General features: G+C 47.6%; 2 protein-coding genes across 3 annotated transcripts; one reads left to right on the top strand and one right to left on the bottom strand.

Moving 5' to 3' along the window:
- Nucleotides 1–332: 332 nt before the first annotated feature.
- LOC112882553 (actin-depolymerizing factor 2) lies at nt 333–1,323 on the bottom strand. Its single transcript, XM_025947632.1, has 3 exons — nt 1,229–1,323; nt 824–1,089; nt 333–668 (listed from the first exon to the last, which is right to left on the bottom strand). The coding sequence occupies exons 1-3, from the start codon at nt 1,229–1,231 to the stop codon at nt 518–520; spliced, it is 420 nt and encodes a 139-aa protein (XP_025803417.1). The 5' UTR covers nt 1,232–1,323; the 3' UTR covers nt 333–517.
- A 6,212-nt stretch (nt 1,324–7,535) lies between these two features.
- On the top strand, nt 7,536–13,108 carry LOC112881845 (FT-interacting protein 1-like). 2 transcript variants are annotated; one of them, XM_025946735.1, is made up of 3 exons: nt 7,536–7,723; nt 7,822–7,986; nt 9,778–13,108. In XM_025946735.1, the coding sequence occupies exon 3, from the start codon at nt 9,822–9,824 to the stop codon at nt 12,840–12,842; it is 3,021 nt and encodes a 1,006-aa protein (XP_025802520.1). In that variant the 5' UTR covers nt 7,536–7,723; nt 7,822–7,986; nt 9,778–9,821; the 3' UTR covers nt 12,843–13,108. The 2 variants fall into 2 exon arrangements, with proteins under 2 accessions (XP_025802520.1, XP_025802519.1); XM_025946734.1 differs by having other exon boundaries at nt 7,536–7,986.
- The last annotated feature ends 232 nt before the right edge of the window (nt 13,109–13,340 follow it).

Genomic DNA, 13,340 nt, shown 5'->3' with positions numbered 1-13,340 from the left:
TTCCTTGCACCTTCGAGTTCTGATCTCGGCGACACCCTATCTACAAACTTACCGTCTCAGCGGTATCTCTCGGAGGGCGTGGCGGTAAAACACCAAGAATACATTATCCTTATAAAAAGGGGTAACATCATGGACAACTGGTAGTGGATGGGTCTAAAATAATGTTCATAAGCAAAGTACGTAACTTGAGAACCATTGCTTTAAAATGCTCTTTTTTCTATATTACAGGAACAGAATGTATTCTTATGCCCAACGAATGGCATGACCATATATATGCTCCTTACAAGAAGAACGAATTGAACGATTACAAGAAGTGAACATGCATGGAATAATCAGGATGAAAAAAAAATGAAAACGTTTCAAAATGTATATATGGTACGGGAAGAAAAAAAAGGGTATATAGTCCAGATCATCATGGACGGTAATTAGTAGTGGGTGGGTCTGAAATAGTGAAATAATAACAACGCATGCGAAGCATTGTTTGGAGTCTTGCTTGTTGCTTGGTGATGGGCGGCGATCAGTTGGTCCGGCTCCTGACGATGTCGAGGCTCATCTCACTGGGGTCGGTGGCCTGGATCTCGCACTGGATGCCGTCCAGCTCCCTCCTGAACCTGTCCTTGGAGCTGGCGTACAGCATCTTGCTGCGGGTCCGTGCAGTGTCAGGGGACCTGTATGGAGAATGAAGTATACATGGTGATGAGTAATGATTTGTGATTAATTGATCCGATCGTAATTAATCAGTTGCCATTTTCATCCGTGAGTAGATTGTGAGTAAAATTAAGGAACTAGGTCATGCAGCAGCATATATCAATTAGTTAGTTACCACGAGAAGAAGAAGATCTTGCTCTTCTGGCAGTTCTCGACGGTGGTGAAGTCGAGGTCGTAGATGGCGTAGCGGCACTCGTCGGCGGGGAGGCTGTCGGTGAAGTCGCCGTAGCCCTGGGTGGGTTCGCCGAGGCGCTCCACCTTGATCTCCATGTCCTTGTCGTCGATCTTGAACACGATGAACCGGAAGCTCCGCCGCGCCTTCAGCTCCTGGAACTTCACCTTGCACTCGTCGCTCACCGCCAGCCCGGACGCCGAGTTCGCCTGCACACACACGGTCCACACCACACATTTGATCGAGCCATCGATCGATCGAGATCCACGACGCCGAACGCGCATGAGCGAGGTGAGGAATTATTAACAATGGAGGGGGAGAGATCGAGGGAGGGCATCGATCGGTCACCATGGCTGCTGCGTGCTTGCTTCCGATCGAGCTCTCTTCCTCCGATCCCGGCCCTGCGAAAGGAGACACGAACAGAGAGAGAGGGATGGCGGAGGAGGGATCGGAGATCGAGAAGAGACCAGGGTGTTTGTTGCGGGGGAGGAGAGGACGGGAGGGAAGGGCGGGAAAGAGAGGGAACGGCAAGAGGAAGCACTTTCTTGGCGCCACGTCTTGCGGGGCCGGCGATGCTTTGATCTGGTCGCCCCTCCTTGCCTGAGCTCATCTATGTTTAGGCTGCTTGCAATACGCATGCTGGCAAACACAAGTCATGCAGCACCATGATTTGCACCTTGTTTCAGAAAAGACAACAGTGCCCCTTCCTAATTCATGTTCCATTAGACTGCTCAAAAAAATCATGTTCCATAGAACAGGGGAGAACAGCTTTTTTTTTTTTAGTTTCAGAGTCCGTAAGGATTGCTTACTGTTTCTAAAATTGTGAAACTTGTTACATCCAAATCAGTCGACAAGGAGAAAATCTAAAAAAAACATTTCCTTATTATTTTATAACAAAAGGCTTGGTATCCCAACAGAGCCAAGACCACAGGCTAGCTAACGTGAGAAGTTTTTTTTTATGGAAGCTAATGTAAGAAGTTGATTAATAAAATTCTTTAATCCAGCTGGGCCGGCTCACCGCTACTTGGTTGGATTGAGAGAGGAGATCGTTAGCTTGGTCGAGATGGGCTAGGCCCACTTGCTCTAGTCCCATAGATCTTGACCTCTGCAATACACACTGTCCATACTCCATAGCGTAACACGTATTTTTTTTAAGAAAAAAATCTTCCAAAACTATTTATAGCCATTAATTTCTCTAAAAGTATATTATCATAAGTTTTTACGTTTACACCCTGTCTAGCCAAGTCAATTCGGTCGGGCAGTCCAAAATTGTCACCGGCACGGGCGCACGGCACGGCACGCCTGACGCCACACCCGGAGCCGCAAGCAGCGACTCGTGGGGTCGTCGGGTCGGGTTGAGCGAGTCCGAGTCCGCGGGGCTGCAGTCGGTGTCGCGCTGGCGTGGCCGGGTCCATGCGTGGGCCCCACAAATGGGCCGGCAGCTCATCACACGTCACGACGAGAGGGAATCGGGGAGAGAACAGGCAGAGCGCGTCGTATACGGCCGAATGCGCGTAGGAGGTGGGCCCCACGCCGGCTCCGTCGTGTACGGGGGGCGTCCACGTCCCTGCCTGGGACGACAAAATCGCTTCATCTTGGTATCGTGTGGTTACCCATGTAAGTACGTATGTGAGCCGCAACATTAGCCAGGAGAGTTTTCTTCTATTATTGTTATTAGCATAGTTTGTTGGGCGAAGACTAGAGAAGGAAAATGACATGGGCATGGGCTAGTATTAGGATTGCACAATTTTATGGCGGCACGGCACCGGCCTGTACCTCCAGTCAAGCTGGTGAAATTTCTGGAGCAATAATCAAACACAAGTGGACTCATAATTGGTTAACAAAATTGAAGAAAAACGACGGTGCATTCAGACGTACTTCCTCCGTTCCAAAATGCAGGTTGTTTTGGTAAATTTAGATGCATAGCAATGCATGCCTAGATTCATAATAAAAATTATGCATCTATAAATTTGCTAAAACGATTTACAATTTGAGTAATTTGAGTACTATGGAAATACACAAGCCACGTTTCCCTTTGCTCAAATTTATCAAAACCAATGTCGTATAAAAGTCTCTCTTTCTTCTTCTTCTTTTGACGGGCTCTCTGATTTCTTTGCAACGGCATTAAGAAATGATGCTGACTACAAAAGTTTTTTTTAATACCAAGAGCGGTTTGTGGGTTACATACTTACATTTGGGTCATTGGGAATTGCTTTCTTCAGCCAGGGTTAGGGATGGCAATCGGGTCCACGGGTTCGGGTGCCCGTCGGGTTTCGGACCCGACGGGGGTGGATGTAGGTGCTGTTTTACACCCATGGGTCTGCCCGAACCTGACCCGTTTAATTTCGCGTGGATTCGGGTTTTAAATGAGACCCATGGATGCCCATCGGGCGTCCGAAATTCAGCCCATTACATGTTTTGGCCCGGCCCAACAAACCTTCACAAGCCCTAGCTCCTTGCTCCCTACCCCCTTGCCCCCTGACCCCCTCGCACTCGCAGCTGCCCTCCTGCCCACTGCCCAGCCGCCACCCGCCAGGCCGCCCCCCCCCCCGCGCCCGGCGTCCCCCCCCCCCGCTCCGGCGGCCCGCCGGCCCCCACCGCCCCGCCTGGCGGGCCCCTACTCCGGCGGCCCGCCGGCCCCCGCCGCCCTGCGCCCGCCGCCCCCACGCTCCGGCGGGCCCCTGCTCCGGCGGCCCCCCGGCGCCCCCTCTGCTCTGGCGGCCCCCTGTTCCGGCGGTCCCCCCCCCCCGCGCCCGGCGCCCCCCCAGCTCCGGCGGCCCCCCTGCTCCGGCCCGCCCCCGCTCCCGGTGCCCCCCCGCTCCGGCGGGCCCATGCTCCGGCGGCCCGCCGGCCCCCACCGCCCCCGCCTGGCGGGCCCCTACTCCGGCGGCCCGCCGGCCCCCGCCGCCCCCCCCCCGCTCCGGCGGGCCCCTGCTCCGGCGGCCCCCTCTGCTCTGGCGGCCCCCTGTTCCGGCGGTCCCCCCCCCGGCGCCCGGCGCCCCCCAGCTCCGGCGGCCCCCCTGCTCCGGCCCACCCCCCGCGCCCGGTGCCCCCTGCTCCGACGGCCCCCCCCGGCGCCCCTTTGCTCCGGCGGCCTCCTGCTCTGCCCCCCCCTCTTGCATATTTGATTGCAAAACCCGATGGGCACCCGCACCCGATCCGAAACCCGACGGATTCGGGCGTGGGTGCAAAATTTCACCCATGGGTGTGGGTGTGGGTTTAGTTTTCGACCCGATATCATTTTCTCATGGGTCGGGTTTTGGTTCCACCCGACCCGAACCCGACCCATTGACATCCCTAGCCAGGGTGAAGACCGGAGACATGCAACACTTTGGAGGGAAGATATTCCTCGTCTGTCCCTTTCCTTGGACATTACTCCTAGAACAACACCATAGTATTTTTTTTTTCCTAAACGCGTGTTACTGACATGTGACTAATGTGTTTTCTTTAACTCCCAGAAATAAATAAATAAATAAATGTCTTCTCTTGCTAATTGCTGTTGAGTCAATCCAGGTCAACGTCAACCGCAGTAGCAGCCGCAGCGTTTTCATGGCTCGGATCTGGGTCCATGCTCCCTGCTGCTTCTTTGCCATTGCGGAAGTGGGTGTCCTGTCCACGAGACCTCTTTTTCCTCGCAATTTAAAGTCAAGCCATCCGCCGCAGTCGCACTGTTGCTAGACAGCTACTGTTTCAATTTAATTTAGTAGTGCAAAATGCAGAGTGATTGATCAAATTTGGGCAAACTAAGAACGATATTTCGTATTTCCTTTTAGTTTTGAGAACAAGAGCTGTTGCAGACTTGTTTACGTTACAAGCTAAGTGCACATGAAGAGACGGCGACACAGATCATGGGAGATAGTTGCGAAGATTGAGGTAGCATAATTTAAACAAGCGCACAACAAAACTAAGAACAAGAGTACTAATAATTACAGGGACCGACACATGCAAAGACCAGTGTCGAGCCAAGGAGGGGGAAAGGCTAAGAGCAAGTGTCTAGCAAATATCTTCTTGTTAAAAAAGGGACAGCCACATTTCTTTTTTTTTTCCATAGAAAAACTGCAGAGTTATAGACTAGTCTATGAAAACAAGGGCGCGTTACAATGACTAAGAATCTAAGATTGACCGACAATTTTTGGAAAATGGTAAGTGAGGGTAAACATGGGCAAAAAGTACCATAAGAATTATTAGAAAAGGACTCTAAATCTATAATGATCAGAGATGAAAAGAAAAAAGTAAAAAGTATCATAAACAATTATAGTAACTTGCAAAAATTGCAAGCAAGGTTAGGTCATTTATATTTTCCAACATACAAACAGGAGAGCTGGAACCTCGATGTAAATTGACGGACAGCAATTTTGCAATGATAAGCAAGGATGACCACGAGGAAAAATCATCAAACAATTATTGCAAAAGGACAGCATATAAAGATGAGATATCAAAGGGGAGGAGGAGAAGAAAGGACGACAGGGCAGCAAAGAGGGAATGAAAATGACATGTGCGGTATTAGAATTGCACACCAGCCTATACCTGATCACTCCCTAGTCAAATTGGCAAAATTTTGCAGAAATAATCAAACACAGGTGGACTTAATTGGTAAAGATATGAAAGAAAAGCGATGCCGGTACATTCCGAACACTTCTTCTAAATTCTTGCGAGCTACACATTACGTATGGCTAAATGTAACTAAACTACTTATAAAAGAACTTTTTTGTGGCATTATGCTGCGAGGTAATTAATTAAGCGTTAAGTGTTATGTCATGGGTGGATTATTCTAACAATCAATGAATCTCTTTTGTAGAAACAACGTGTGAATGTACATCATCTAGCCCCGGTGCCACATGGCAGTGGGAAAGTTTCCAGGGATGGAAAAGTGGTGTTTTCGGTGTCCCATCCTTAGAACTTAGGGCTGCAGAAGCCACTTTGCCATATTATTCCCTTCTTTTAAAAATTGTTCAAACCTGACGTAGAAAAGTCTCTCCGCTTTCTTAACTATTTTCTTGACCAGCTCTCTGCTTTCTCTGCAATACCAGTAAGACATGATGCTGACTAGCACATTTTTACCAGGGCAAAGTGGCTCATGGGTTACATTTGGGTCATTGGCAACGGCTTTCTTCAGGCAGGTTGAGACCGGAAGGCATGTTATATTTTGGAGGGAAAATATTCCTTGTTTGTCCCTTTCCTTAGACATGACAACAACTTCTTTTCAAAATAAAAATAGACATTGCAACAACTCCGTCTTCTTTTCTAAACGCGTCTGACTGACATGTGATTTGTGTGTTTTCTTAACTCCAAGAAAATAAACAAGTAAATGTCCTGCCTTGCTAATTGTTGTGGAGTCTATCCAGGTCAACGTCAACCGCAGTAGCAGTTGCAGTGTTCATCCCTCAGATTTTTTTTTTGAAGAAGTTCGTCGCTCAGATCTGGACTCAGGGCCTGTTCGTTTCCTACCCTCTAATCTTTAGACCCATCACATCAAAGAGAATCTTGCTATTTAAAAGTATTAAATAAAATCTGTTTATAAAACTTTTTGCACAGCTAGGTGCTAATTCGCGAGACAAATTTAATGAGCCTAATTAATCCATAATTTGCCACAATGATGCTACAGTAATCATCCGCTAATCATGGACTAATATACCTCATTAGATTCGTCTCGCGAATTAGCCCCGGGGTTCTGCAATTAATTTTGTAATTAGACTTTATTTAATATTTCTAAATGATAAGATTCTCTTTGATGTGACCCCTATAAACTTTAGACCCCCGGAAACGAACACACCCTCGTACTCCTGCTGCTTCTTTGTCCTCGCAAAACAGGAAAAGTGGGTGTCCCAGTCCTTGGGACCTCTTTTTCCTTGCCAAAGTCACAAGCTGTCCAGCCATCCACTGCAGCCGTACTGTTAGTAGACAGCAGCTACTTCAATTCAGTCTATTGGCAAAATGTGCAGAGATTAGGTAAATTAGAGCAAGTTAATGATCACCGTGCTGATTGAGGGAGCATAATTTAAGCAAGCACATAACAAAACTGAGAGCAAGAAACACTAATCCACATCCGCTGACGCATGCAAAGACTGGTGCTGAGTCAAGAAAACAAAAGGATGACAAGTACAGTAATTTACCTTTTCCTTTTGGCGTGTGGCAACTTACTGAGCCAGGCCATTTTCCAACATCCAAACAAGAACGTTAAAACGACTCGAGGTTGACCTGGGAATTTCAGCCATGGTGAGTAAACGTGACCAGGAAAAAAGAAAGAATCAAGTACACAACAATTATTGCAAAAGGACTCTAAATGTAAAGACACCAGAGATGAAAAGAAAGAAAGAGAGGAGGAAAAGAAGGGATAACAGGGGAAGAGACCAAAACAGCAGCGCTGTGCTATAAGTGGCCGCACCCTCACTGAATTGTCAATGTAGGAAGGCGATGCCACCAGCACAGCAAAACGCCCACCATACCATCAATCACAGTCTTTCCTACTCACCCGTCGCTGTTAACCTGGTCATCCTTCATTAAAAAAACTCTGATAAATCCTTTTTGTTTTCTGGACGCGTTTTAATTAATTAATACTAACAAATCCTGAATATTATTATTGTTATCCCGTGGGTGGGATGGGTTGGATACTATTCTAATTATTCTCTCGAATTCACACGCTCCCGCTCGTTCTCCCCTCTTTCCGGTTGATTAATCTCTCGGTCCCTCCTGCCCCCGGAAAGCTCTAAGGCCCAACACGGCACCAGCAGCTGACGGCACCGCGCCCCACAAGAACCACCACCACCAGTAGCAGCAGATGCATGTGTTCCTCGCTCCACAGGCTCCGGCTCTCCATCCTCGCTCTTTCTTCTAGTGCGATAGGTTGTTGCACGTTTTGCAGCTCCCCCCCTCCTCCTCTTCCTCCTCTTGAGTTTTTCCTCATCACCGTGGTGGCCACTTGTCCTCTCTCCTATCAGCAGAGCCTGAGGCAGATAGTTTAGTCCTCGTCTCCATCTTCGTCTTCTTCGTTGTCATCGTCGTCCTCGCTTTCTTCTCGGGATTAGGGAGGAACCACCGAGGGCTGAAGCTGCTGCCTGTTCAACGGCTGAAGGACAGCGAGGCTACTGCCTTCTGAGTTTCTGAAGGTTCGTGTCCTATCCTCTTGTGCTGTTTACCTCTGGATTCTGCAGAGCTTCTTGCGTGTGTTTCTTGTGTGCTCCTCCAAGTTCTTGTCTGGTGATGGAGGAGGGCGAATTGGGCAATCAGATTGCTTCCTGCGCTCCCCTTCCCTCCTCAGAATCCTCTCTGTTGACATCCCTGCTGATTTATTCGAAAAAAAGACGTCCTTGCTGATTCTGTTGACAGCTCGGTGATGATTTCTGGATCCAAAACCAAACTTTTTATTCCCCTTTCTTTGATGTGATGCATGAAAACGGGTGCAAGAAGATCCTAGGTTCAGGGATGTACCACCAAAAGCGTTTAGGAATCACTTTTATGCGCTGAGAATTTGGCATCTTACCTGCTACGAGTATCTGCTTTCTTCTGTACATGGTTGTCCTTGACTCCACCCCCCCCCCCCCCACCCCCCCAAATTCAGAGCATAAACTGAAAGAAAATCACAAGGCAAATGTGGAAGCCAAGTCCAAGTTTGTTGATCAACACCAAGTTTAGCAATTAATCATGTAATTAATGAAGCAGACGGATTTCCACAGACAGGGCTCCAAATAAATGGATAGGATATTTGTGGATTGATTTCTATTCTGGTATCTGGGCGATGGATGGATGGAATCAGGCAACATCATGGAGCACTTGTTCACTTGCCTCAATGTTGACACCCCCATCCCATCCTCCCATCACCTGCCTGCCTACCTACCTTTCTTCAGCAAAGGAGCTGCACCGTGGTCCCTCCTAATCTCTTGATGGAACTGAACAGATTCAGTTGCCACTTTTCGGACGTTAGGATCGTGCTCGCTTCATTTATGCCTCCAGATCTCCTTTCCCTGTTAGCGTTGCGTCTCCTGCGCAAACAAGCGGCACAAGGGAAATAAATAGCATCACATTCATACTAGACGTGTGCTCTGTCATGGAATTGAGCTGAAGTTTCGGTTAACAAGCGTCGTCAATAATTGTGATCCTTTGTGGTCACGGTGGCGGTCACAGTCAGGAAAAGGGATGGCTGGTGGCCTCTCTCTTTCTCCGCATCAGCATCTGGCCTGCAAAATGTGGCCGATGGTTGTAGCTTATTGAATCGGCACATAATGTTGACGCATGCCATTATCTGGACTGGATTTAAAATGTGTTCTTAAGTCTGAGCTCTGATTGCTGACTATGTGTGCACCAACAAATGTATTGCGAAAGGCGAGGTTCATTAGCTGATGATTGTTCAGTAATGGCCTGCGTAGGATAGTTCATTATAGATTAAAGTGCGTCCAAGTTGCAATAATCTATCCTCCAAAGAAAAAGAAGTTGTGATGGCCTTCAGAGGCTTGAAGCAGAAAACTCCAGTCACAATACATGGCTTCCAGCTGTACATATGTCTAATCTAGAACAGAAGTTGGGGCCTCAAATTTCTTATCTACTGCTACATGTGTGTATCCAATGGTCCGCGAAAATAAAACACACTTTTACTTTTGTTGTTGTCAGCACCTCTCTTGTCTAACTGACATGCTCCAAACAACATTTGATTCCTGGGGACCATGGGAAAACTTTTGGGCATCCCCAGGAAAAAAATTTCCAACCTACTGATACAACTGTCCATTGTACAAACATTTTCTTTCTTCCATCACTTGCTTCAACTGGAATATTGGCCAAACTGGTAGTTATAATGCTAGCTGTCGCTGTAGTTTCTTCAAACAGAAGATTTCTAACCTTTGTTTCGTTCTTATTTCAGAATATCAAACAGAAGATTTCTAACCTTTGTTTCGTTCTTATTTCAGAATAAGGCGCATCTCTTCTGTGCTACAAGATCCAGTGGCGGACCATGATGAGCAATGTTAAGCTTGGTGTTGAGGTTCTCAGTGCTCACGATCTCCTCCCGAAAGAACAGGGCACAGCCAATGCCTTTGTTGAGGTCGAGTTTGATGACCAGAAGTTCCGCACAGCCATCAAAGATGGGGACCTCAACCCTGTGTGGAATGAGCAGTTCTACTTCAACATATCTGATCCATCCCGCCTCCCAGAGCTACACCTTGAGGCCTATGTGTACCATGCAAACCGTGCCAACAATTCCAAGGCCTGTCTGGGCAAGGTTCGCATATCGGGTACATCCTTTGTCAGCCAACCAGATGCCTCACCCCTGCACTACCCCCTGGAGAAGCGCACCATCTTATCGCGCGCACGTGGTGAGCTTGGACTAAGGGTCTTCCTTACAAATGATCCATCAGTAAGGGTGTCTGCACCAGGTCCGGAATTCGATATGTTAAGCACACCTACCACTGCGCAAGAGCAGGCAGCAGCCAACTCCATTCCAAATCCTTTCCAAGAGACCAGACCAAATCCAGTGAGACAATTACAGCACTTGCCAAGAGACCAGCAGCGTCCGGCACCAATGGCACAACCATACTACAATGAAGGTTCATATGGAGACCAGCAACAAAGAAGCTTTTCTGCAATTGCAAATAAAGCTGGAGCCCCTCCGCCTCAGGTATCAAGGATGTATGCTCCAGGTTCACAGCAACCTATCGACTTCCAGCTGAAGGAGACAAGCCCAACGCTTGGTGGTGGTCGTGTAATTGGCGGCCGGGTGTATCCTGGTGAGAAGGCCGGGGCTTACGACCTCGTTGAGAAGATGCAGTACCTCTTTGTGCGAGTGGTCAAGGCCCGAGATCTGCCCAACATGGACATCACTGGGAGTCTTGACCCTTATGTCGAGGTGCACCTTGGAAACTACAAAATGAAAACAAAGTACTTTGAGAAGAATCAGAAGCCCGAATGGGATGAGGTGTTTGCATTCCCTAAAGAAGTCATGCAGTCAACAACACTTGAAGTTGTTGTGAAGGACAAGGATGTCATTCGGGATGACTATGTTGGTCGAGTGAGTCTTGACCTGAATGAGGTCCCTGTAAGGGTCCCTCCTGACAGCCCATTGGCGCCAGAGTGGTATCGTCTTGTGGGAAAGGATGGCATGAGGGACAGAGGAGAGCTGATGCTTGCAGTCTGGTATGGTACTCAAGCAGATGAATGCTTCCCAAGCGCCATCCATGCAGGATCAACACCAGTAGATTCCCATCTTCACAACTATATCCGTGGGAAGGTCTACCCTGCACCAAGAATGTGGTACGTGAGGGTCAATGTAATTGAGGCACAGGATATATTCCCAATGGAGAACCACATACCTGATGTATTTGTAAAAGTGAGGCTGGGCCACCAATTGTTGAAGACAAGGCAAGTTCGGTCACCAACCAAAAACTTCATGTGGAATGAAGAGATGATGTTTGTCGCAGCAGAGCCTTTTGAGGAAGACTTGATCATAACAATAGAAGACCGTGTAGCACAAAACAAAGACGAGGTGATTGGTGAACTTATGATACCAATAACAAGGATTCCAAAGCGGGCTGATCACAAGCCAGTACGGCCAGCATGGTTTGATCTGAGAAGACCAGGACTGATTGATGCGAACCAGCTAAAGGAAGACAAATTCTATGCAAAGGTAAACCTCCGTGTTTGCCTTGAAGGTGGTTATCATGTGCTTGATGAGTCCACACAATATTGCAGTGATCTCCGGCCAACAATGAAGCAGTTGTGGAAGCCACCAATTGGCATGCTTGAAGTTGGCATTTTAAGTGCAAATGGTCTCAATCCAACAAAAACCAGAAACGACCGAGGGTCATGTGATGCATATTGTGTTGCCAAGTATGGTTCAAAATGGGTGCGGACACGCACAATCGTTGACAACTTGAGCCCTCGATTCAATGAGCAGTACACATGGGAAGTTTATGATCATGGAACTGTACTCACAATTGGTCTGTTTGACAATTGCCACATAAGTGGAGACAGTAACCACGGTTCCCCAGGCCACATGGATAAACCTATTGGGAAAGTGCGAATTCGGCTTTCAACACTTGAGACTGGCCGGGTGTACACACACACATACCCATTACTTGTCCTCCACCCATCAGGAGTTAAAAAGATGGGTGAACTCCACCTTGCCATCCGGTTCTCAGCCACATCCCTGATCAATGTGCTCTTTACATACTCTAGGCCCCTCTTGCCCAAGATGCATTACACGCAGCCTCTGTCAATAGTCCAGCAGGAAATGCTTCGCCACCAGGCTGTGCAGCTTGTTGCGCAGCGCCTGGGGCGCATGGAGCCACCAGTTCGCAGGGAAGTTGTTGAGTTCATGTCAGATGCTCGCTCTCACTTGTGGAGCATGCGACGGAGCAAAGCTAATTTCTTCCGTCTTATGCAAGTTTTCTCTGGAGTCATTGCTGCGGGAAAGTGGTTTGGCGATGTTTGTCAGTGGAAAAACCCAGTCACCACAGTATTGGTTCATGTGCTCTTTGTCATGCTTGTGTTCTATCCAGACCTTATCCTGCCAACAATCTTCCTCTACATGTTCTTGATAGGGCTGTGGAATTACCGCTTCCGGCCACGCTTCCCACCACACATGAACACAAGAATATCTTATGCTGATGTTGCCCATCCAGATGAGCTTGATGAGGAATTTGACACATTCCCTACCTCAAAAAGCCCAGATCTAATTAGGATGAGGTATGATAGGTTACGACATGTTGCTGGGAGAATTCAGACAGTTGTTGGAGACATAGCCACTCAGGGAGAGAGATTACAGTCACTGCTGAGCTGGAGGGACCCAAGGGCAACGGCTATGTTCCTAATATTTTGCCTGATCACAGCCATTATACTATATGTGACACCATTCCAAGTGATTGCACTCTGCCTTGGGTTCTTCTGGATGAGGCATCCTCGATTTCGCCACAAGGTGCCGGCAGCACCAGTAAACTTCTTCAGGAGGCTACCTGCAAAGACAGATTCTTTGCTGTAAAGTTCCTTGGAGAACAGCTATTGATGATAGCTAATGTACCTCTCTGTATGCGTTTCTTGTGTCCCATTTATTGTTGTATAATAGTACTAAGTGAGATAAAATGCAATTTGCTGCTTCATGTGACAGAACAAACTAAGTAAATTTCGTCAGGTAACTTCCATGCCTTAGAAGTTAAGAATACATTCAAACTTTTGTATATCATGAAATGTATGTCAGATGTCTGATTCAACAACAGTTTCTCCAATGAGTCAAAATTTTCATGCTGGGACTTTTGATGCCATCTGGATGTGAATATATATGTTCAACGAAATAAACACTTATTATAGTGTATCCATGTCTGAGCATCAAAACCGTGTTGCATTATGAAGATGAGAATCAGAACCTTACTGTATCTGAAAACAGTTAATAGCACCACTAGGACTGGATGTCATTTTTTGCACTTCCTTTGAAGGAGCAGCCTAGGACCTGAAGAACATAAAAGTCAAGGAGGCCCTAACA

This window comes from Panicum hallii, chromosome 2 (assembly GCF_002211085.1).
Source record: "Panicum hallii strain FIL2 chromosome 2, PHallii_v3.1, whole genome shotgun sequence".
Lineage (NCBI taxonomy): Eukaryota > Viridiplantae > Streptophyta > Magnoliopsida > Poales > Poaceae > Panicum > Panicum hallii.
Note: the sequence above shows the minus strand (reverse complement) of the source record. Positions and strands in the feature narration are given on the sequence as shown.

Excerpts from the sequence above, each read along its gene's own strand:
- LOC112882553 (XM_025947632.1), bottom strand. Across the intron at positions 669-823 it reads AAGATCTTCTTCTTCTCGTG|GTCCCCTGACACTGCACGGA; the intron begins GTAACTAACTAA and ends TTCTCCATACAG.
- LOC112881845 (XM_025946735.1), top strand. The coding sequence starts at position 9,822 with ATGATGAGCAATGTTAAGCTTGGTGTTGAGGTTCTCAGTGCTCACGAT.